At 36.1% G+C, this 24,219-nt stretch overlaps 1 protein-coding gene across 2 annotated transcripts; it reads right to left on the bottom strand.

Annotated features, from left to right (window-relative positions):
• Positions 1-10,704: 10,704 nt before the first annotated feature.
• On the bottom strand, positions 10,705-15,528 carry LOC107761229 (serine hydroxymethyltransferase 7-like). 2 transcript variants are annotated; one of them, XM_075233798.1, is made up of 5 exons: positions 15,194-15,450; positions 14,204-15,086; positions 12,844-13,249; positions 11,420-11,521; positions 10,705-11,329 (listed from the first exon to the last, which is right to left on the bottom strand). In XM_075233798.1, the coding sequence occupies exons 2-5, from the start codon at positions 15,083-15,085 to the stop codon at positions 11,106-11,108; spliced, it is 1,614 nt and encodes a 537-aa protein (XP_075089899.1). In that variant the 5' UTR covers position 15,086; positions 15,194-15,450; the 3' UTR covers positions 10,705-11,105. The 2 variants fall into 2 exon arrangements, with proteins under 2 accessions (XP_075089899.1, XP_016434910.2); XM_016579424.2 differs by having other exon boundaries at positions 14,204-15,528.
• Between the last annotated feature and the right edge of the window lie 8,691 nt (positions 15,529-24,219).

The following is a 24,219-nucleotide window of genomic DNA, read 5'->3' as shown; positions in this document are numbered from 1 at the left end:
TTCAAATGACACACTTTCTCATACTCCCCTGAGCAACCAAATCGGATGGTTGCTCCATATACACCTTTTCTGGAGATCACCATGAAGCACATTGTTGATAGACTGATATAAAGGCCAATGCTCAGAAGCTGCTAGACAAATGAACCAGCAGACGGAAGTGAGTTTGGCCATTGTGGAGAAGGTGTCTAAAGAATCCACTCTATGTTTGAGAATATCCTTTAGCCACAAGTCTTGCCTTAGGTTTTGCCATAGAGCCCTACGGATTAACTTTATACCAAATGTTATTTTCATCTAGAGTATGCATCTCTCAAGCATTGCATCATACTATTCACGATGGTCCAAGGCCTCCTTCACTATTTTAGGTATAGAGATAGAGTCTAGAGAACCAATCAAAGAACTAGACGCAAGAGATAAGTAGTCAAAAGAAATAAAAATAGCAATGGTCTAACGACTTAGCCGGTTGTTTTATGTATTTGAGCCTCGTTCCCCTATAATTAATACTTTTTTATGTATGTTTGTTGTTTTGTGACTTGCGTAGATAGTTAATTTGGCTTCAGGAAGGTTCGGAAGTGATTTTTGATACTTAGTGTCATTTTTGAAAGCTTAAGTTATAAGAGCTGGCCAAGGTTTGATTTTTATGTAAACGACTTCGGATTGGTATTTTAGTTATTCCAATAGGTTCGTATGGCGATTTTAGACTTAGGCATATGTTGGGAATTCGATTTGGAGGTTCCTAAGATATTTTGGTGCTATTTGTCGAAAGTTGGCAATTTATAGGATTGGAGAGGTCATAGGCTTGACTGGGGGTTGACTTCGAGGTTATTGGATTTGTTGTTTCGAAAGTTGCAATAGGTTTGTTTTATCATTTAGGACTTGCGTGCAAAGTTTGGGTTTAATCCGGTTTGGTTAGGCTTGAATCGAACGCTTGGTTCTTAGTTTGGGAGTTAATGAACTTAAGAGAAGCTTGGCATGCGTTTTGATTGTTGATTCTTGGTTTTGATGTTATTCGTTGTGTTTTGAGCATCTGGATAAGTTTGGATTAGATATTGGAACTTGTTGGCATGATTGGACGAGGTCCCGGGGGCTCAGATGTATTTCAGGGTAGTTTCTGAGTTTTGAAACATCAGATTTTTGCTGGTGTTTGGTATTCTTCGCGTTCACGGGGGTGCATCGCGTTCGCGATGAAGGATTTGGGGGCTGGGGTTTTTTCTCTTCGTATTCGTGGAGTGGCAGCCGCGTTCGCGAAGAAGGATGATGAGTTGGGAGACACACCTTCGTGTTCACGAGGGAGCTGGTCGCGTTCGCGAAGTGGAGGGGGCTTTTCGTATTCGCGAGCCCCCACTCGAATGCGAGGCACGTCTCGCATTCACGAAGAGTATGCCTAGGCAGAGTACTTAAGATGGGAATTTTGGGATTTTGCCCACATTCTCATATTTTGAGTGACTTCGAGAGTGAGAGATTTTGAAGAGCTATTTCACTACATCATTGGATGTAAGTAATTTGCACTTGAACTTGACTTTATATCATGATTTTTCATGAATTTTTATACCTAAAAACTTGGATTTTAAAGTGAAATTTGTGGATTTTTGGCAAAACTTTTGAAAAGTGAGTAATTGAGATTTAAACCCCGATTTGGAGTCGGTTTTGAATGAAACTTGTATATTTGGACTCGTATTGGAATGGATATTCGGGATTTGTGAGTTTTATCGAATTTCGGAAGGCAGGCATGGGTTGACTTTTTTGTTGATTTTGTGTATTTGATTAAAAGTTCAATCTTTATTGATTGAGTTAGACTTCTATGGCTTTGTTTGACGTTATTGGATTGTATTTTACTAGATTTAAGCCATTTGGAGTTGGAATTTTGAGGATATGGCATTTTTTACGAATTTTAGGCTACCAGGTGGAGGTAAGTCTCTTGTCTAACCTTGTGAAGAAGGAAAACCCTAGGATTTGACTTTTTTTCTATGTGTTTAAGCTATTGGTGGTAGTATATATACGTGGTGGCAAGTATATATGCATTTGCCGAGTTTATATCAAGACCAGAGTAGAATTTTTATTGTTGTATGCCTTGTTTTGTCTACGTATCTCATTTGATTCATGATTTATTTGACTTATGTGATTATGTTTGCTCACTTATTAATGATAGAAAGCATGCCTAGGCTTTTGATTAATTGTGAAGGCATGCGAACTTATTCTTGAGATGCTAAACTGCTTAATTATTCGTAGTCACATAGAGATTTCATGAACACATATCTGTATGATATTTATTAAGTATTTGTGCACCTTTTATCTATAATTCTTGAGCATATACATACATTTTGAATAACGCATATGCGATTCGGACTGAGGATTTTGGCATGAAGGGTAAGCGTGTAGATGAGATACAGTTATGGCACATTGGACATGATGATCGGATATTGATTTATGAGGAATGTTATTATACCGCTCTTTGCACTTGGATTTGGATCCGTCCCTCTGGAGTCAGGTGATTACCCATGTTACCTTGGGCCCTATGACCGTGGTCGGTACATGAATTTTGTACTGGGCCAATATATTAATTTTCTATCAGGTTATGTTGATACATGGATTGTGTATCGGGGTGCATGAATTTTGTATCGGTATGAGCATGCATTCGTATTATTGACTCATTTAGTAGTACTAATTTAACTGATAATCATTATTTGATATCCTTATATGCTAGTTGGGAGTCTCGGCGTCGTTATATGAGCATGCTATTTTTTTAATACTATATTTGAGTAACGTTATGATTATTTCTATACTAGAAGAGCATGCCTCTACCTCAACAATTAATATTTGGGATTCTTGTTATTCATGATATTATCTGCTATTTCAGTTCTTAGTTCTGTTATGATATTTGTGCGGTGAGTATTCAAAAATATTTAGATTCACCACTACTTCTTCGAGGTTTAGACTTGATACTTACTGGGTATTGATTATTGTGTACTCATACTATATTTCTGCATATTTTTTCATATAGATCCTTAGGTGGGTCCTAGCAGAGCTTCCTGATTGATCTAAGAGACTACACAGAGACATAGGATGAGCTGCACTTTATGGATCTACCTCGCAGTTTCCGAGTCCCTGTTCCTTACATATTTCCTATCTACTTGTATTTCAAATAGCTTGTGATGTATACAGATTTGTTTCCTTTCCGTAGTTTGCTCGTGTACTTATGCCACCTAGTCTAGGTGGTTGTACTCTATTGGCAGTGTTTAGGCCGTGTTATGACTTTATCGGATATTATTACTATTTTTTTATATTACTGTCTTTACTCATGCTATATCATTGTTAATTAAAGGAAATGGACTTTATTTGTAGATTATGAGTCGGTTTGCTTGGCAAGTTCAGCTAGGCTCCATCACGGCCTCGAGGTACGATTTTGAGGGGTCGTAAAAAATAGAATATTTGGAACAGTAGGAGTCCTATCAAAGAGGAAGCTGACTATGAATAGGACTCCTAGATGATCTCAAGTCGTGTTTAAATAGGATTGACTTTGAACTTCTGAACTATCCTTTTACACATCAATTAAAGTGTCATAAATTATTTTTACTTGGGTTGAGTATTTGCTTTGTATTCTTCCGAGTTAGTCTAGTGAATATGTTTTAGGAAATTGAGTTGTAATCAAACGTCACAAACAGTTAGTGAGTTGGAGTGATTATTTTGCTTTACAAGTTAGAGCAACTTGTGAATCAAATAAGAGTACTGGAGAGTATTGAATTACAGTCTTGCAATTGATACATTTTGGCTCATTGTTCTAGTGGAGTTGGAGTTGGAGTTGAAAATCCTACGTGGTAGGTCGTAGTTTTTGCACCTTTTGAACCGGATGATTTTCTACGTAAAAATCATTGTGTTCATTGTATTGCTTATTTACTTTACGCTTAAGGAACACGGTAAAAAACCAAGTTCTTTAGTAATCCATACGGGCACTCAAACTAACATCATCTTCTCCCCTCACTTTTAGAAATGCAAAGGCAGATAGAAGAATGATGTATTCTATGAAAATACCACATGAGATGACACAAGAAATTTGTCAAAGTTAAAAAGAGTAACAACCATGGTCCTTCTGCCTACTACTTTTGGAGCTATAACTTTTTTTGGCTCGTGAACTAGAGGAAAGACAAAATGCAGAGAAAGCCTCCAGAGATCAAAGCAAGAAGGCTCGCACTGTAGGTACATTCAATGAAGCGCCGAGTATGGGCATGACGAGTTTTATCCAGAGAATGTATGAAAGAGTATCCTCACAAGGAAAAAGAAGAATATGATTCTTCCTTTGAGTGAACATAAAGTTGCTATCTAAAGGAAGAAGCAACAAGCAGAATATGTTAGGCAAAGACGGCTTGATCTTATATACTTTAGAAAAGTCTTAATTAACATCACCACTCAAAGAGTAGATTCTTATCCTTCATCAATAAGAAAGATAAAGATGTGCTTCTTCTTGTTTTACCGATAAGCCCAGCAGTGAGTCACTGCACTGGATCTAGAATAAACAAGAAGATTGACAAGAATCAGTCAAAGTCATGTGATGTGTATGTTCTCTTTGCTTCATCCTAGTTCAATCAACACATACTATTCAAAAATATAATTTGTTTTTAGGTTAAAATTGGTTTTACTACATCCGTATATTAAAAGGATTAAATTCGTGTGGAAAGTTATTCTATTCCATTAACTTTTATGGATTGTTAGATCAATCAAATTTCTCTTCTCCGCGTGGTTCCCAATTGTATCCTTATATATTGATCATTTCTTTAATCTGAAAGGTCAAATCGAATTTAGGGTTCGTTTGATTCACAGATAAAGTTATGCATGGATTATAATACAAGTGCATGTACTTTTTCCGGATGGTTGGTTAATTGCACTAATAATAACATGTGCATTGTATAATATAAAGTTTACAATTTGATATTTTTAAGTAAATACAAATAGAAAGATTAAATCAAGTTTATTTAGGCCTTTTGAAGTGTTTTGTCACTGTAAAGCTAATCCTCGTATATGTTATCTCATGCTGAATCCAATATAATATAATACCGAAATTTTAAAATTAAACCATACCAATATTGCTTAAACCAAAAACAAGATGTTAATCAAATGCAGTACAAATTATAGTACTACATTTGATACTGAAATTAAATTATTGATCCCAATTAGAGGTGGACATAGGATTTGAAGATGATGTGGGCACCACAGTGAGAGTAAAGGAGGACTTCACATATACTTGGTTTGGAATTTGAGAAATGACTTCTAAGTTTTCTTCTCTAGTACCGTGGGAAAATGCATAAGTACTCCCTCACCTATAGCCGAATTTTCAACTACAGACTTTATCTTTGCAGAAGTCCTATTACCTCCGAAACTTTTTTAAATGGATTTAGAATACCTGTAGTGTTGATTTGACATAAGAGAGTGTATGTCACCCTTTTTGGGAGAGTAAGAAAGAGAGCAGAATGTTAAAATTTTATTTTGCTAACATTTTTATAAAATACTATATTCCTATTTTTCGTTTCTCTTTTTTTTTTTTTTTTTTAATTTTCTTTCCTCCAGTTTGATTACTTATAGACTTGGCCTGAAATTATCTCCGTCATTCTCCATATTTTCCGGCGAGATCGAGTTGCAGATTTTATTCTTTCCTCTCCATATTTCACTATACTTTATAGAGGATTAGTGTTGCTTCTAATCTCTTCACTCACCACTTTTAATTGCAATTGGTTCTCACAAAAAGGAATGAAAAAATCTAGTTCCAAGATAAACTTCCAATTAAACCCAGAAGAAACAAAAAAAATTTCTTCGTCATTGACCACCCACGTAAAGGACCCATGATGTCGTCATTTATTGAAGAAGTTTTATTTATTGAAGCAGAATTTTGAATAAGAATTTATTTAATCGTGTACAAGAAAAGACTGAAAAAGAAGAAGGATTTTGATTTGTTGGTTGCAAAAATTATTCTCGCCATACTCACCATTTTCCAATTGGGGCATGCGATCTTTCACTGCTTCAGGTAGTGAGGTGGGTGAGGGGAGTCCTATTTTTTTAGTTAATCAAATTTATATAAAAGAGAGAACGAGGAAGAAGAATTTGGTTGTTGATTTTTGATTGCCAAAATGTTTTCTAGTAGCTCACCGTTTTTCGATTTGCTTCTTCAACCAAAATATTTTGCTGCTTCACTTGTGGATTGGGGGATGAAAAGAAGGTGAGGTGTGTGAAAAGGAGAAAAAGAATTTTAAAAAATACAAAAAATGAGTTTAGAAAAGAAGTAGATGGGAAAAAATAATTTTAGTGGAAAATACATGTATCAGAACCGTGTATTTTACCACCAAACATAAATGTGGTAGTGGCATTTCAGGGTGATTCTAATTTCATTTAAAAATAGTTGAGGGGGTAATAGAATTCCCGCAAATATAAAATGTGTAGTTGAAAATTCGGCTATAGGTCATAGAGAAATTCTATTTTGAGTCTCACATGCCACATCATACTTGTGTGAGTCTCTTTTATTACTTGACAAGTGGACTCATGGGACCCACTTACTTACTTTAATAGATAAAAATTTTAAAAAAAATAATTTAAAAATCATATTTTTCTTATTTAAGATGCTTAAATTAAGGACCAAAATAAGTAATAAAATAATAGTAAAAATGGTAATAAAATATCTGGTGGTGGAATGGAGAGGTACAAGGAAAAGTGAAAACCAAGAAAGTGGCGTATCGAAAACTAGTGGAAAGTGTAGATGAGGAGGAGAAGAGGACGAATAGGGAGCATTATAAGTTGGCTAAGAAAGAGGCAAAGCTAGCAGTAACGGCGGCCAAGACTGCAGCTTTTAGTCATTTGTATGAGGAACTCGAGGGCCGAGGTGAGGATAAGAGGTTGTTCGAGTTAGACAAGGCGTGAGAAAGGAAGGCGCGTGACTTGGACCAAGTGAAGTGCATTAAGGACGAAGAAGGTAGAGTTTTGTTGGATGATGAGCTTATCTGTCGGAGATGGCAGGCCTACTTTCATAGTCTCTTGAACGATGAGGGGGACATGAGCATTGTACTGGGTGATTTGGAACTCTCTGAGAGTCGTTGTGACTTTGGGTATTGTAGGCGGATTAGAGTGGATGAAGTTGAGGGGGCTATGCGTAAGATGAGCAGGGGCAAAGCGACCGGGCCGAATAAAATTCCGGTGGAGTTTTGGAAGAGTGCGGGCAAGGCGTGCTTGGAGTGGCTCACTGGGTTATTTAATGTCATTTTTAGTATGAAGAAGATGCCCGAAGAGTTGAGGTGGAATACGATGGTTGCTGTATACAAGAACAACGGTGATATCCAAAATTGCAATAACTATCGGGGTATCAAGCTGCTTAACCATAATATGAAAGTCTGGGAGAGAGTGGTAGAGCGAAGGGTGAGGAGAAGTGTGTATATTTTCGAGAATCAGTTTGGGTTTATACCTGGGTGTTCGACTACAGAAGCCATCCACCTTGTTAGGAGATTGACGGAGCAGTATAGGGAGAGAAAGAAGGACTTGCATATGGTGTTCATCGACTTAGAAAAGGCGTACGATAAAGTTCTAAGAGAGGTTTTATGGAGATGTTTAGATGTTAGAGGTGTACTTGTTGTCTATGTTAGGTTAATTAAAGACATATATGATGGGATAAAGACCCGAGTGAGGACGGTGGGTGGGGACTCGGACCATTTTCCGATTATGATGGGGTTGCATCAGGGGTCGGCACTCAGCCTTTTTTTGTTTGCTCGGGTGATGGACGTACTGACGCGCCACATCCAAGGGGAGGTGCCGTGGTGCATGTTATTTGCAGATGATATTGTATTGATTGATGAGACGCGAGATGGTGTGAATACGCAATTAGAGGTATGGAGGCAGACCCTGGAATCTAAAGGTTTCAAGTTGAGTAGGACCAAGACAGAATACTTGGAGTGTAAGTTCAGTGGCGAGACTCAAGGAGGGAAAGGGGAGGTGAGGCTGGACTCGCAGGTCATCCCTAGGAGAGGGAGTTTTAAGTACCTTGGGTCTATTATTTAGGGGGATGAGGAGATTGATGAAGATGTAACACATCGTATTAGGGCTGGATGGATGAAATGAAGACTCGCTTCCGGTGTTCTGTGTGACAAAAAGGTGCCACCGAAACTTAAGGGTAAGTTCTACAGAGTGGTGGTCAGACCAACGATGTTGTATGGGGCTGAGTGTTGGCCAGTCAAGATCGTTCATGTCCAGAAGATGAAGATAGCAGAGATAAGGATGTTGAGATGGATGTGCGGGCACACCAGGTTAGATAGGATCAGAAATGAGGTTATTCGCCACAAGGTGAGTGTGGCCCATATTGAGAACAAGATGCGGGAAGCACGGCTTAGGTGGTTTGGTCTTGTGAGGAGGAGCACAAACGCCCCGGCGAGGAGGTGTGAGAGGTTGACATTGGAGGGACTACGGAGAGGTAGAGGTAGGCCAAAGAAGAGGTGGGGAGAGGTGATTAAGCAAGACATGGCGCAGTTTCAGCTGACTGAGGACATGACCTTTGATAAGAAGGTATGGAGGTCGATGATTAGGATAGTAGAGTAGGTAGTCTAGAGTGTTCATAACGGTAATATTGGCATGCAGTCTCGCTTTCTGTTGGTAGTAGATTTTTATGGCTAACCGTTGTTTTCTTTCATTGTTGATCACCTTACTGTTTTATTGTTTCTATTCTGCTTTTATATGGCTTTTTGGTATTGTCCATTCTTGTTTATATTTTTATTAATGTGGTGCTTATACTTTCCTTAGCCGAGGGTCTATTGGAAACAACATCTATATCCTCACAAGGTAAGGGTGAGGTCTGCGTATACACTGCCCTCCCTGGACCCCACGATGTGGGATAATATTGGGTATGTTATTGTTGGTAATAAAATATCTGCAATATTTCAGATGCGTATACAACAGATTGCTTTTTTTTTTTCGATCGGCACTTATATTTGAGAAGCTAAAATAGATATATAATCGAGTTGGAAAAGTATGCTACATGATAATTGAATATGCCAAAAAATGAACAATTATTACTGATTGTTCAGGGAAATAATCCACTCTCCATCGTCCATATCATTTCTTTGAGTAAAAACTTTATTTTGCTTCTCTTCGTCTTCAATACAAATGAACTATATGCAAGTGCTGATCGGAGGGGAAAAAAAGCAACCTGTTGTATACGTTTAGCTCCTCAATAATTGATTACCATATTTACTACTATTATTTTATTACTTATTTTGGTATTTAGTTTAAGCATCTTAAATAGGAAAAGTATGAACTTTTAAGTTGCTTTTTTGAGTTTTATCAACTAAAATTAGTAAGTGGGATCCATTAATCCACTTGTCAATTAATAAGAGAGATGTGGTATGTGAGGCTCAAAATAAAATTTTTCATAGGTGCATTTTTTTCCCAGTAGTGTGGAGAGAAATGATTTGGGGCTTTTTGAGGGAGGGGTAATAAAAAAGACTGTTGGGGGTGGGGGCGAAACTAAAGTAAAGAATCAACCCCCAAAAAAACAATTACTTATAATCTGGCTGCAGGTCAATTTTTTTTTATAAAAAGAATGTAAAGAAGAATGCAGCAGATGGGATTCAAACCCAAGTTAGCAAACACAACAGCAAAGCTCAGCAGTACAATCGACCAGTGTTCCCAAACAGCTTGTGTTTCAAGGTGCCTATGTGGTCCGGTAACCCCCTACCTTCCACATGGGTCCGCCGAAGATCCCAACAGCAAACCAGTGTTTTAAAAGGTTTTTCTGTGATTTGTCTTTTAAAACGCACCACTCACGTCTCGCCTTTTAAAATACTGTAGCAAACCACCTTAGGGTGCAAAATGCTAAGAACTCTTCTCCTCACGGTCCCTGGTCTGCAAATGATTGACCTTTTTCAGTTTTTAGGAGAGGCCTCTTCTCTGGACATATGTCATATTGTCAAAAGATGACACCTACTTAACAAACAAGCCACATGCGCAGATAAAACTAAACACGAATGTTAACATAGGAGCTGAAAGAGTAATTTAATACTTCGATAATAGGTATTCTTTGCAGGTCAGTATCGCATCAAGAATGTGATATTCTTTTCCAATTAGAATTGTCTAATTCACGTTAACCCATACCATTCAGAACCTGATTAAGGATAAACCATCAAATTCTTTAACTGTTAACAGTCCAAAGAGCCTGAGAAACTTAAGTGAAGATTTTACAATACCCAACTTTGACTTCCCATTTCATGAGCAATTCAGGATTTTCATTCAAAGAAGTCAGCGAACATGAACGGCATAAATTCAAAGAGGAAAACAACAGAACATTCAAGACAACTGCAAGATGTACTGTATAAAAGCTTATATTGCGAGTGAAAGCAGTCGATGAACTGGGTTAAAGACAGATAGTTCAGACCATACAGCAACGCCAAAGGAAGGGCACGGGAGGTGCTTTCTAGTAAGAAAATGAACAAAACTAACCAAAGAGTGAGTGATAAAGTAGCTCTTAGCATATCCAACCATAATGCTAAAAACAACCATCAATGTATAATCTATTTCAGATGCTAAAGCTGATATACATGTAAAGGCGAAAAGAGTGAAGCATCAACCTGTAACCGATCTAGTAGCCTGTACTGGTACTTTTGGTACTCTCTCCTTGTATTTCATTTCTTTCTTCCATTGCCCCCAGGGAAGAGGATGTAATGTACATTCCACTTTGTAACCTCTTGATAGAGAAAATAACAGAACGCGTACATATTCAATCAAACAATAATAATTACTGTATAGTTCCACAAGTACAAAGAAAGAATAATGATGGAACTAGGATACTATGCCATAACAAATAAAAGTGAAAATCTTGTCTGAAGTAAACAATTTCGTATACCAAAACCTCTGCCTAAATAGTTACAAGTACGGCCAGGTTCAGCCACCTGAGGCCTTCAATTAACCTTTAATTTTGGCAGTGCATATGTTGAGTTAATCAAGGATGGCAGAGTGGAAAAGGCTCTCTCAGTGGACATCATAGTAGTCCAAGTGAATTGCTTGGACAAGAATTGAGCGCACTTCTTCTCCCCAAAAAAGGTTAACGTCAAACACAAGAAAAGGTTCTTCTGCAAGAATTACCCCTCCAACTATACTTCATATCCAGGCATTTCAAACAGCAAAGCAAAATTTTCAACACGTGTCCGTAGCTCAATAATGTCATTGTTGTTCTCAAGGCCCTTCAAGAAAGCCTTTGCCAGCTTTCCATGTCCTTTCTGTACTGAATTAGCAATCTGTGCTGCTCTAAGAAGGAAATCTGCTATCATCTCAAAATCATTCTCCAGGCAGCCTCTTGATGTCATAGCAGGGGTACCTGCACCCGGAGCAACAAAAGAGTATATATATAAAGGGCTTCTCAACTCCTGAAAGTTGATAAATGGAACTCAGCATCAAGACAACTTACCTATCCTCACACCTCCTGGGGTCATACTCCCATTATCATCAAAGATCATCACTTTGTTGACAGTGATGTGACACAACTCACAGACCTTTTCGAAATTCTTACCTACACAAATATAGTTGTATAAAGACCAATATAACATCAAAAAAAACTGGAGGAAATTCAGCAACTACAATTGTAATTCCATGACAGCAACTCCCAGAATCAGAAGACAAGAGATTGCAGGAAGTGATCATCATGAAAGTGAGCAAAGCCCATTAAGCAATTATTTTAGAAGTACAAAGTTAAAGCAAAATTAATACCTTAGTTTGAGCTACCTATTTGCTAGGACTTAAATGTCCAGTATATCCATAAATAGTACATTCAAACATAACACACGCCCGTATAACTAAAATAAGGCTAGTTTACTACATTGATCGTCAGCTCCCTTTACTGGTATCAGATTACAGTATATTCTGTTGAAACTTACAACTAGAAGCCTAGCCAAACACTCGAATAGGTTGAACTCTATGTTCTGTATCTAGTTCAAGCAGTAGTAAAATGCACAAAAGCTAATCTATGGACCCTACATGTTTCTCCAGTGACTACCAAGCAAAAAACATTGTCCATTGTTCTCTTCACAATTGAATCAAGTCAACCAAACGCACTCCATTTTAGATGACATAATAAACGAAAAGCATTCATATTCTTCAAGGCATCAAGGCCACAAAGGTAATAAGTGGCAGATTTGCTGCCTATCAACCACATTGGATACCATCAGCAATCGTCCCATATAACTTATTCTCTTCCAACTTAATTTAAGGAAGAGATAACTACTAAATTACAGAGATTTATCATCAGCTGCAATTGCATGAAAATGCCTCCAATGTGTCAGTTTTCATGAGAAACAAAGAAGTTAGGTTTTTAGAGAAACCTAAAGACGAGACATACTGAGCAATGTTGCCAACGTTGGACAACCATGATACCAGGATTGTAGAAAACAGTAATTATGTCACCACACTAGTGAGAAGTCGATTCAGAAATGTTGTGAAACAAATTGATACCAGGATCATCGGAAAAACACCAACTCTTCAAAAAAAAAAAAAAAAAAAAAAAAAGAGGGGCTTGTGCTGTTCATTGATCTCACTAATATGAAAATAAGAGAGTAATAGCGCAACCTAGTGAACGACTTAGACTGGACTCCAACCCCAAACAATACTTGTGGCATTCACTTCTTTCTTTCCTACAGCCATATCTCCCATGCACTGTCTCTTTCCTCAGATTTGACAAGAAATAACGAAGAGGTAAAAAATGAATAGGCTGGCAACCACAAAAGAACATATATCAAATAGTTAGATTTGACGCATCAGTTTCACTAGACACAAGTCCAATAATCATAACAACCTTACTTCAGGTAAGTAGAGGTAATTCAGGAAAAGATATTCAACCTGTTAACCCAAGATTTCTCAGATCCCACAATATCATGTTATTGTCTGTCCCTCCAGTGACCAGCCTACAGTTTCTTCTCAATAAAGCAGCTGCTAACGCCTGAGCATTTCTCTTTGCTTGTTGCATATATGCCTTGTATTCAGGACTAGCCACTTGTTTCAATGCCACTGCTAGGGCAGCAATATGGTTATTGTGTGGCCCGCCTTGAAGAGCAGGAAAAACGGCAAAGTTTATCTTCTCCTCAAAATCATATTTATCACTGCCATCACCTTGATTCAAAAGCATGCCTCTCTTCCTTGGCTTTGAACCTTTCCTGTAGAAGATAATACCTCCCCTAGGGCCTCGAAGACTCTTATGGGTTGTTGAAGTAACAATATCACAATAGTCAAAGGGACTCAAACACTCCTGCAGAGACGGAACTATGCATCAGATTTAATAGAACACCTGATACCAACGTAAGGAAAGGAACCAATGGAAAATCAAGAGTAGTAACACAAAGATGAAGAGAGATTCCGCACAACAGATTTACTCAGGGTAGCAAAAAACACACAGATACCTGAGTACATATATACTACACCAGGAAGAAAAGTAGACTTCATCAGATTATATATGCAGTAAATTTCTTTTAGTCTGCAATATTGTTCCCTAAAAACACTACACTTTGATGTCTTGATCTTTTATCTAACAACGGAAACCAATATTACATCAAGTTTAAAAAAACCCAAGTAATGAACTCATCACCAAGCTCAGTCACAAGAAATTTAACCATTTGTTACACTACCAATCTTCAACCAAGATGAAACATATACATAAAGAGAAGATGCATAAAAATTGCAAGTAATTTACTTCAACTACAACAATTGGTAACACAATTTCAGACCCCAAAATATGTAAAGTTATCAAAACAGATTAAAAATACAATGATGTAGCTATTCCATTGCTTTCCGGCAAGAGCATAAATGGTTCCTGAAGTAGCACGGGATTTGCTTTACAATAAAAAATGTTCTTTAGACAAATTCAGCAGGTAACAAAATGGCACTACAATCACGGCAGTATAACCACAAAGCAGATTTAGGTAATGTGTGAAATCAGAAAATTGTCATGTTATGGAAGGGATGCAAAATGAAGGTACTAAATCCACAAGGTTTTAGTAAGGAGCGATTTGTTGTCAATAAAGTGTAGTTATTCAGCCTAAGAAATCACCTTTTTAGACCAAGAACATTCAAAACTAATGCAAAAAACACAACACATATTACTTGATGGTTTCTTTTTGCTAGCAAGTAAACTGATGCACGTGCTATATGCTGGGAAAAGGTGCGAAATAAATCAAATAAGCAACAGGACTAAAAAAAGTATCACCTTTGCAGCAACAAGGCCACTAATCTGTGCCATGTCACACATTAAAACTGCTCCACATTTATCAGCAATCTGTCTAAACTTTGCATAATCCCATTCTCGGGGATAGGAACTTCCCCCACATATAAGAATCTTGGGCCGGAAATCAAGAGCCCTTTCTTCAAGCTTATCAAAATCTACATACCCAGTTTGGGGGTCAACCTTATAAGATAAACTCTCAAAGAAGATTGAAGCTCCTGAAACTTTCCTCCCATTGGGGAAATAGTATCCGTGGCTCGTGTTTCCACCAGATGGTGTATCCAAACCCATAATCCGATCACCGGGGTGTAATAAACCAGTATAAACAGCAAAATTAGCTGAGGTGCACGAATAGGGCTGCACATTCACACCCCAATTATCTGGATCAAGTCCAAAAGCAGCCAATGCACGCTTACAACATAGTGTCTCGATTTCATCTATATACTGATTGCCACCATAATACCTTGCCCCTGGCATTCCTTCGGAATACTTGTTGGTCAAATGGCTACCTAATGCCTCCATTACTGCCTTGCACACGAAATTCTCCGAAGCAATTAATTCAATCCCTTTGAATTGCCTTTGCTTCTCCTTCTCCATTATCTCATACAAATCCGGATCAGCTACACTTAGGCCCTGATTGCCCCATGCTGTAACAGTATTTCTTCGCGATTCAAGCGCTGGCGTCGAACTGATCTCTCTCTTCCTTTTTAAACACATTGAATGCCCTAAAATACGGAACTCTTGGACATCCCTCTCCTCATCCGAATGGGAAGATTCACGAACGCTAGAATTGAGCCGAAAGGTGATCGACTCATGAGAAACAAACCCTAGCGACAGATTACTCGATTGCGAGGGGGTAAAATTCATCCTAATCCAAGAAACAACCAAAAACTGATGAAATTGAGATTCCCCCCTTAGTTGCTCCAATTCCCAAAAAAAATCAACTATATTCAATTTTAATGGATCGTAGCTCACCGTGGAAGAGTGCAAACAGAAGTGTTATCTCGGTTTGTGCTTGGAAATGAATGAATTCAACAGCAGTGACAAGAAGAGAAACAGCGGCGGGAACAGTCGGAGTTGCAAGGACGACAGTGGAGGTACATGGAAGAGGGTGCGGTGAAGGTGTACCTGAACGTAGCCGGAAGTTCCATAAAAAAGAAAGGCACAAAACCCTAGGAGATGGTAAATATTGAATATCGATTAGTTTCTTGTTTACGTTAGTAACGTTGTACTTGTATGCTTGATATATATGGAGAAAGAAGGAGTGCATGGGATTGAAGAAGAAGGGGAAGATTCAAGGGGGGATGTACCTGGACATATTTCAGCTGTGAGCTAGTTGTGTAATTTTAAGGAAACGCACTCCACGTGGCTTTGCGCTCGACGAGCCTTTTAATTTTTAATTTGTTTTTGTTTCTGGAGCCTTGAAGAATGGAATTTTTCTATAAGAGTGTGTTTCTGTTTTTCCTTTCCTTATTATACTGTGAGAATCAATTATTTGGTCGAAAAAGGAATATTTTATTTTATTTTAACCACATTGCAATTTCTCATTTTAAAATATCTTTTAAAGTGCTAACTCAGAGGCCTGGCAGGTGCGCCTGATCAACCCAGTACTGGCCTGACCCATCCTGGCCAGAACTGTTACAGCCCGATCCCACAGGGGTTCAGAAGGGGATGGTAGGGATGTTCACGGTTCGACCTGGATCCGTTTTTTTTTATAAAAAAATCAAATCCGTTTTTTGATTTTTCTTAAAAAAAAGTGATATACACTACCAAGACCGATCATTTACCAAAATATAATTGAATTAAATAATGTCAAATAATTTAAGATTTTAAAGATAAATTATTTTTAACATAAAATAAGTTTTTAGACTTTCTAATATAAATAATACCAAGCAAGAAACGACTGAGCAGCCACAGAGAAAAGACTGAAAGATTGATAAGATAAAGATACTCAAATATCATTAACGGTCTATTCACCCTAGAGGTGGTATGTGGGCCGGGCCGGTCCTAAGTGGGCTTCACGAGTTCGGTCCTAAGCGATCCCGGACTTCGCGGGCTTCTCGTTGGAACCGGTCCAGGATCGGGATCACGAACTAGCGGTCCCGTGTTAAGTGGGCTGGTCCCGGACCTAAGCGGGCCCAAACGGTCCTAAGCGGGCCCAAGTGGGCCCAACGAAAACTTTCTATTTTTTAAAATTATTTTTATACAAGTTAGAGAAAATAAATGGTAATAAAAATATCTAAGGCAATTCCTAGTAAATTATATTATAGAATTATCACCTAAATTTTTTAATACAAATTTAAAGACAAAAATATTGTAAAGAGATATTCAAAGCAATGCGTTATAATATATATATACTATACTATACTATATATACATCTTAAAATATATAAGCTATATTCGATTTATTTACTATATATACATCTTAAGATTTATACATTAATATTCGATTTATATACTATATATACATCTTAAGATATATATATATATATATATATATATATATATATATATATATATATATATATATATATATATATATATATATATAGATGTATATATAGTATAGTATATATATAAGCTATATTCGATATATATATTTATATACTATCGAATATGGCTTAAGATATATATCTATCTATATATATACATCTTAAGATATATATATATATATTTATATACTATCGAATATGGCTTAAGATATATATATATATATATATATATATATATATATATATATATATATATATATATATATATATGAGAGAGAGAGAGAGAGAGAGAGAGTATAGTATATACTATATTATACTATATGTATAGCTTAAGGTATATAAAAAGACAAAAATATTGTAAAGAGATATTCAAAGCAATGCGTTATATTTTTATTATAGCATTAAAAAATCATGGCAATATCTTTCTTAGTCTTCCTTCCCCCTATGGAATGAGCACAACAAGGTGCTAATACCACCATTGAGAAGAAAAAGAAACTAATCAAGATGTGCCAAAATACAAGTTACATATTAATTTATATGGTATCTCTTACAAATTTCATAAATCCTTCAAGGTCCGGAGGAATTTCCGTTGGTGGTGGCGGAAATGAAGCTTGGTCATCACCGCTTCCAGGCGAAGCATCATCCTCCGCAAGTTCAGCTAGCATTTCTTCGTAAGCTTCGTCTACCTCTGGTTGTGATTCAGCAAGTCCAAAATTTCTTCTTTTCGAACGGATTCAATCTCTAAAAAATACTGATTTTTCCAAGCTCTCCCTCATAGATGCTCTATAATCACCGAGTTGAAGTCTTGCTTGACTGAAAGCGCTCTCTGATGCCACTGTTGAAACTTGAATAGTTAAAATATTTCGGGCCATCCTTGAAAGAATCGGAAAGTATTTTTCTTTGTCCTTCCACCATTCCAAAATATTAAAGGAGCCGTCGGGATCCACTTCCTCAATTCCCTGTGACAAATAAACTTCAAGCTCATTTAGTTGTGAAAAATCACTAGTACTAGAACCTTGAGAACCCCTGAACCCTGTCCAAGCACTAAGTGCTCTTACTCCCGCAGTTCTTTTAGATGATTGAGAACTAGAAGAAGAAGGAGTTGGAACATTTGGTCTAGCATGATCTAATGCAACTTGATAAGCATTATAAATAGTTTGAACATTTATTTTAATTGAGGCTATTGCGTCCGCAAGTGTAGACAACTCCTCATCTTCAAGTGCTAAATCATTATAAACAGTTTCATACCAAAATTGAGGACCTCCTAATTTCATAGTAGGATTTAACAATGCAGCAACATCATAAATAGGGAGAATAGGAAAAAAATATTTTTTAAATTTTTTTCTCATGGAATCAATAGCAAGTTGATAAATTTCCCCACCCTCTGAAAAATGATCAAACAAATTTGCAAGTTCTGCAATATAAACTAAACAGTTAGAAATAGTAGGATAATATTGCCCAGAAAATTCATTTGTAGCAATATGAAATTTTTCTAAAAAATCTACAAGCATTTTAATATTAGCCCAATCCGCATTTGTAAGGTGCTCATCATCATCACTTACATGAGCATTAAACATTGAGTTTATGGGGTTTCTATATTCATATGCAACAACTAAACTTTCATACATGTAATTTCATCTAGTTGGACAAGGTTTAGGAACCTTTCTTTCTCTTAGGCCAAATTCATCGCATCTTTTAAAATATTCTCTAAGTCTACTTCTACGGTTTGAATAAAAAAGCCAATTAAGAGTCATTTTAACCTTTTCAATTTCAACATTTAAAATTCGCATACCATCACCCACAATTAAATGGTAAATATGACAAATACATCTAACATGAAAAATGTTACTAAATGCAGGACTTAGTGTAGTGGTAAGCAAGGCTACAACATTTGTGTTACTAGTAGCATTATCCATTGAAACTGACATTATTTTATCACTAATGCAAAAATATCTACAAATATCTGTAATCGTGCTAGAAATAAACTGCCCTGTGTGACGTGAATTAATTATTCTATAAGCAATAATGCGCTTTTGCATTATCCAATCCTCATCAATCCAATGACTGGTAACAGTAAGGTAATCACAGTCATTACCACTTCTACCAATATCAGTTGTAATAGCAACACGACAATTTATATGAGTAAATAAATAGCGCAAATATTATTCATATTCATGTTTATATTTATAAATATCGCTCTTTACGGTTGTGCGAGAAAAACCTTTATAAGTAGGATTATAAATTTTTCTAATATAATGCACAAAGTGAGGGTTAGAAGGAAAACTATAGGGTAAGCACATAACAGTAACCATTTTTGCCAATTTTTTCCGATCGTTTTTTGGATCATAATATAAAATACCACCGGTAACAGTGTTAATTCCCGGTTGAAATTGATTTGACCCGGTACTAAGGTCAGCCTGACTAGGTGCACTTGTCCCCTCAGCCAAAGCTTTCATACGAAAATATCTAGCTTTATCTTGAGGGTGTAGCAATATGTGTCTAGTCAAACTTCCCGTCCCCTCCTCCCCTCCCCCCCTCCCCGACTTCCAACATATTTAAAAACTAACTCTTTGCCACAAGTTTTACACTTAGACCTATTTTTTTCTCTTAGTTGAGTAAAAAAATGGCCAAACAAGAGATGTTTCTGCCCGTTTAGAAGGTTATCTAGAAAAAGTAGGGGCAGTAACATGAGGGTCAGACGGGGGATCATTTGGATTATTATTAGTTGGGTTAACTTTAGGAGCAGGACTAGTGGGTGTATCGTCATCCGGTTGCGTTTCATCAAAATCTATTTCTTCATCATCATTTTCATCAATAGTTGGATTACCATAAAGAGCATTCATATATTCATGGTTTAATTATTCACCGGGTGCAATATTATGGCAAAATTGACTCTCGGTAAATTATAATAAACTGTTATCGCTATCAAAAATAGCAGGTGTAGGACGGGTAACAGGTTTCGGCCGGGGAGCCGGGGGAAGTGGAGGAGGAACATATTGGCCACTAGATTCACCATTCTTGGATTTTCCCTTATTTTTACTAAATATATTTTTAGGGAATAAGCCATCTTAATTAATCAAGCAAAGTAAATAAAACAAACAAAACTATAATATTAAAACTTAAGAGTTGGAACGAGTTTACCGAATTGACGAACAACTTGTTGAAAAATAATTATCGTTGAAGACTTGAAGATTTCAATTCACCAACTTCACAATTTTGCACAAATTGTAACAATTAAGCAAGCAATTATAGAAGAATATTAGAGAGATATTGACAGAGATTGATGATTTTGTGAGAAAAATGAAAGAATGAGGGGGGGTATTTATAGTTGAAAATAGGGAAAAAGTATAATTATAAAAAGTTTGGGGTTAAAATAAAATTTGGGGGGTCAAATGGCTATTTTGCAAATAGCCGTTATTTTGGCAGACCAAACGGCTAGTTTTTAAATGGCCAAACGGTCAAATTTTTTTTTTAAAAAAATTATCCGTTGGGCCCGTTTAGGACCGCTTGAACCGGCCTACTTCTCAGCCGGTCCCGGTCCTAAACGGTCCCGGGCCGGCCCACCACCCCACGGTCCCGGTCCTATCCGGTTAGGACCGTTTAGACCCACCGTCCACGTGGGCTTGCGGTCCTGGGCCGGTTCCTATCCTAACCGGCCCACATGCCACCCTTAATTCACCCTTTGCTTTATTTTCTTCTTAATGTGATGCAATATAGGGAAGTGGAAGGCAGGCCTTCAGTAAGCTCCCAGTCAGTCAATGTTATCACTTGTAGTTGCTTCATAATTCTTACCAACGGTCTATTTTTATTTTTTGGGGATAAATTTGAGATATTCTCAAAAGCTATTTACATCCAGCTTTAAGACTTATAACCCGTTTGGCCAAGCTGGAAAAATCAGCTTATTTTGAGAAGTTTTTTTTTTCAAAAGTGATTTTGGTGAGAAACAGGTACTTCTAAGCAGTAATTACTGTTTGGCTAAGCTTTTAAAAAGTACTTTTAAGTGTATTTTAAAAAAGTGCTTCTACGAATAAGCTACTTTTTTCTGCTTCTCTAAAATTATTTCTGTTTCTCCTCATAAGCACTTTCTTTTCTCCTAAAAGTTTGGCCAAACACTTCAAATTTTAAAAAGAAAATAGATTCAATTTATAGTATATTATAAATGAATTTTTTTTAGACAAATATAAAAGGTGGACTAAAATAACGAAGTTTGATCAAACTCGTAGTTTTTGAGGAAGGACAACTTTTTTTATGTGGATTATTTGATTTTATAAAAGACAAATTGAGGATGAGAATCACTAGTTTTAGAGTCTTGCCTTTCTCTACATATATATATATATATATATATATATATATATATATATATATATATATATATATATATATATATATATATATATATATATATATATATATATATATATTTGATTTTTCGGTTATTTTAAACTCAAAGTCAAAACCAAACCAAATTATGTTGTTTTTAAAATTTAAAAACAAAAACAAACCAAACCCAAAAAAAATCATTTTTTTTTCTCTATTTGATTCGATTTTTGGTTTGGTTCCGTTTTACTATTTGTACTGAACACCCCTAGGGATGGGAAGGAGGCGCGCGAAATAAGGATCAGGATGGGACTACCGTTTGGGCCTAGGTGGACCGGCCGGATGTCCCGTCAAAGAAAAATGGCACCAAGTGACAACAAATAAAAGAAATTGGCAATTCTTTAGCTTTATATTAGATTTGGCAAATATAGCCCCAAACAATTGGTATTATATAGCCAAATTCTAAAAAAAAACTACTCTCTTATATATTCTCTCTCAAATAATTGGCCCCAAAACCTTCCCCCCTCCCCCTGCCGCTCACTTCTCTTCTTGTTCACTACTTCCCTCCCCTTTCTCTCCTTGTACTTCTTCTTCTATCTCTTCTCTTTCGCTCTCGTAGTTTAGCAAAATTTTTTGCAAATTATACAAGAAAATTAGTTAGATGAAAAGGTAAGGTTGATCTCACATCAGAGAAAATCAGAAGCAAAAACTGAGAGAGAAAAAATACATTTTAACTTTGTTTTTCTTCTCTTTTTTTTTTGTGTGGTTGGATTGAACGTGTGGCTGTGATTGAAATTTGTTGAAATTACCTAAACTATGCTATATACAAAAGTTTAGCAAGATTAGAAGTGATTTAGACTGGTTTCAGGTAAAAAAAATTACGATATTGTATATCGTGTATATCAGTATATATCACACACATGTTTAAGGACGTTTGTGTATATCACTTTGTATATCGTGTATACGACACAATATTTTTATGGACGCCCGTGTATATCATATTATATATCTTATATATAACACAAATTTTTATGGATACACACAGATACACATGATATACATGAGATATCACTGACGTACATAGAGATATACACGGGATACAATAGGGGATACACATATGGAGTCGTCTTGAACTTGATTTTTCAATTTGAAATGTGTTATACAAAGAAGGAAAATAAAAATTTAATATACTTTTTTGATATACACATTATTAATTATATTATACACTGTGATATACAAATAATATAATTGTTATTGTGTTATATATTTTTGGATATACAGATAAAAAAATCTAAAAAAATAATTAAAAATTATTTGGGAGTTTTTTCGGATAATACTTAAGGAAATGGAACCTAATTTCTAGGATGATAGTTGCTATGAGAGAAGAGAGAGAGGGTTTAAAATATTTTTTGCTATTTTTAAGGAAAATAATTTTGATGAAGCTTATTTTTAGGATGGTGGTTGAACCATTAGAAGAGAGAGAATAACTTTAGGCTACAATATGTCAAATCCTCATACGTTGGCTTTTTTATGCCAAAATTTAGACCTAGTTGTCATGCCATGCCAAACCCCCGCCAAAGAACCTGAATCATGGCCTTGTGCGACCCAATTTTTTTAAAGATATTTTTTTTTGAAATACGCCATGTATAGAATTTTCATTTTTTTTGTTTATATATATATATATATATATATATATATATATATATATATATATATATATATATATAGAAATAGGGGCTAGGGAACGGCTATAAACTAGTATATTGGCCTGCTAATCCCCCTAAATCAACCATGCCCCCTCCCCTCATCCCCAAATTATTTCAGCTTCTAAGTTTAAAAATTATATTTTAATCTTAATTATATACTATAAATATCCCGTCTTCTTCTTCATTTTTCTCATATAAGTTTTTCTACTATCTCTCTAATCTCTCTGTCTCTCTCTAAAATTGTTATTTTGAACAATTTTATTTGGTAATTGCTATCAATCATTTGAAAATTGGAGTGAATTGGCAATTAGCTTGAGGATTGAGCAAGTTTTAACTATTAACTTAATTTATACGTTGGTGTTTACATTGACATTTCGTACACTCGTTTCATCTCTTATTTAGTTTTAAATTATTACCATTTAATTTTAATTATCGTACTTTCTTTTATCAATCTGACCAAATAAAAAATGCCCTCTACTTTTACCTAGCCAACTATTACATTGACTGGAGCAACTATCTTATTTAGGTCAACTCATTTAGGATTGTTTTTCATTTATATTGCTTTTGCCCTACTATATGTAATTGTAGTGCTATTTCCCTTAGCCTGACCCCGTTTTCCTTTCTATTTGCTGGAATCTTTTGTTGTTTTTGTCCATCTATCTAGATATGATATACTGCAGCTGGGATGGCAGCCTTAGGATTTCTGCTTCTCACTCCTCTTGATAGCCATGTATGTGATTTCATCTAGTTATTGCTGAATTTGTGTATTATATCTTAGCCAATAAAGTAATCTCTGGCACAGAACTGTTGAACAGGAGCAGTCAATTAAGAATATGTGTGATTATGCTTCTTGGATACCTCTGATCCAGTGCATAAGAAACACATTTGTGGCACCTAGATCCCCTATCTACTTAGTTTGTCCACTGTAGGAAGTTTGTTGTGAAGGGCCATCCCTCTACTCAATGATATTATTGCTTTCCATGATATCTTGGATACTGCGGAAGAGTGTTAATGTAAGCCTTCTTAACTGTGCAATTTCTATTGTCAAACAGTTCTGCTAATCAATGATTTTTATCACTACTCAGCTAGCAGATTGATAACGCTCAATTATGCCTTATAAAAAGGACTAAGCGATCGTTGCAAATATAATCCGAAGTCGAATCTCACAGAGAACTTAGACTTAGCTACAGCTGTTTAATATTGCTAAGAAACACAAGTCCAAACAATTTTCTAATTATAGAGATTATAATATTTATTTCTAACTAATTAACTAACAACTATTATAAAACAGTAAAATTATCAACTAACAAGGATGAAATTTGACACAATACTAAAGAGGTCTAGAGTTATGATTTTTCCAATTGTCGGAATCCTTCCCGCTATGCCTTCTATAATTTCGCCTAAGTATTTTCTACCGATCATGAGTACTTCGGGTGTCATAATTCTCTTCCGAGCAACTACCACAATTTACTAGACATATTCTTCC

The sequence above is a fragment of the Nicotiana tabacum genome, chromosome 2 (assembly GCF_000715075.1).
Source record: "Nicotiana tabacum cultivar K326 chromosome 2, ASM71507v2, whole genome shotgun sequence".
NCBI lineage: Eukaryota > Viridiplantae > Streptophyta > Magnoliopsida > Solanales > Solanaceae > Nicotiana > Nicotiana tabacum.
This window is presented reverse-complemented; position numbering and strand designations above follow the sequence as displayed.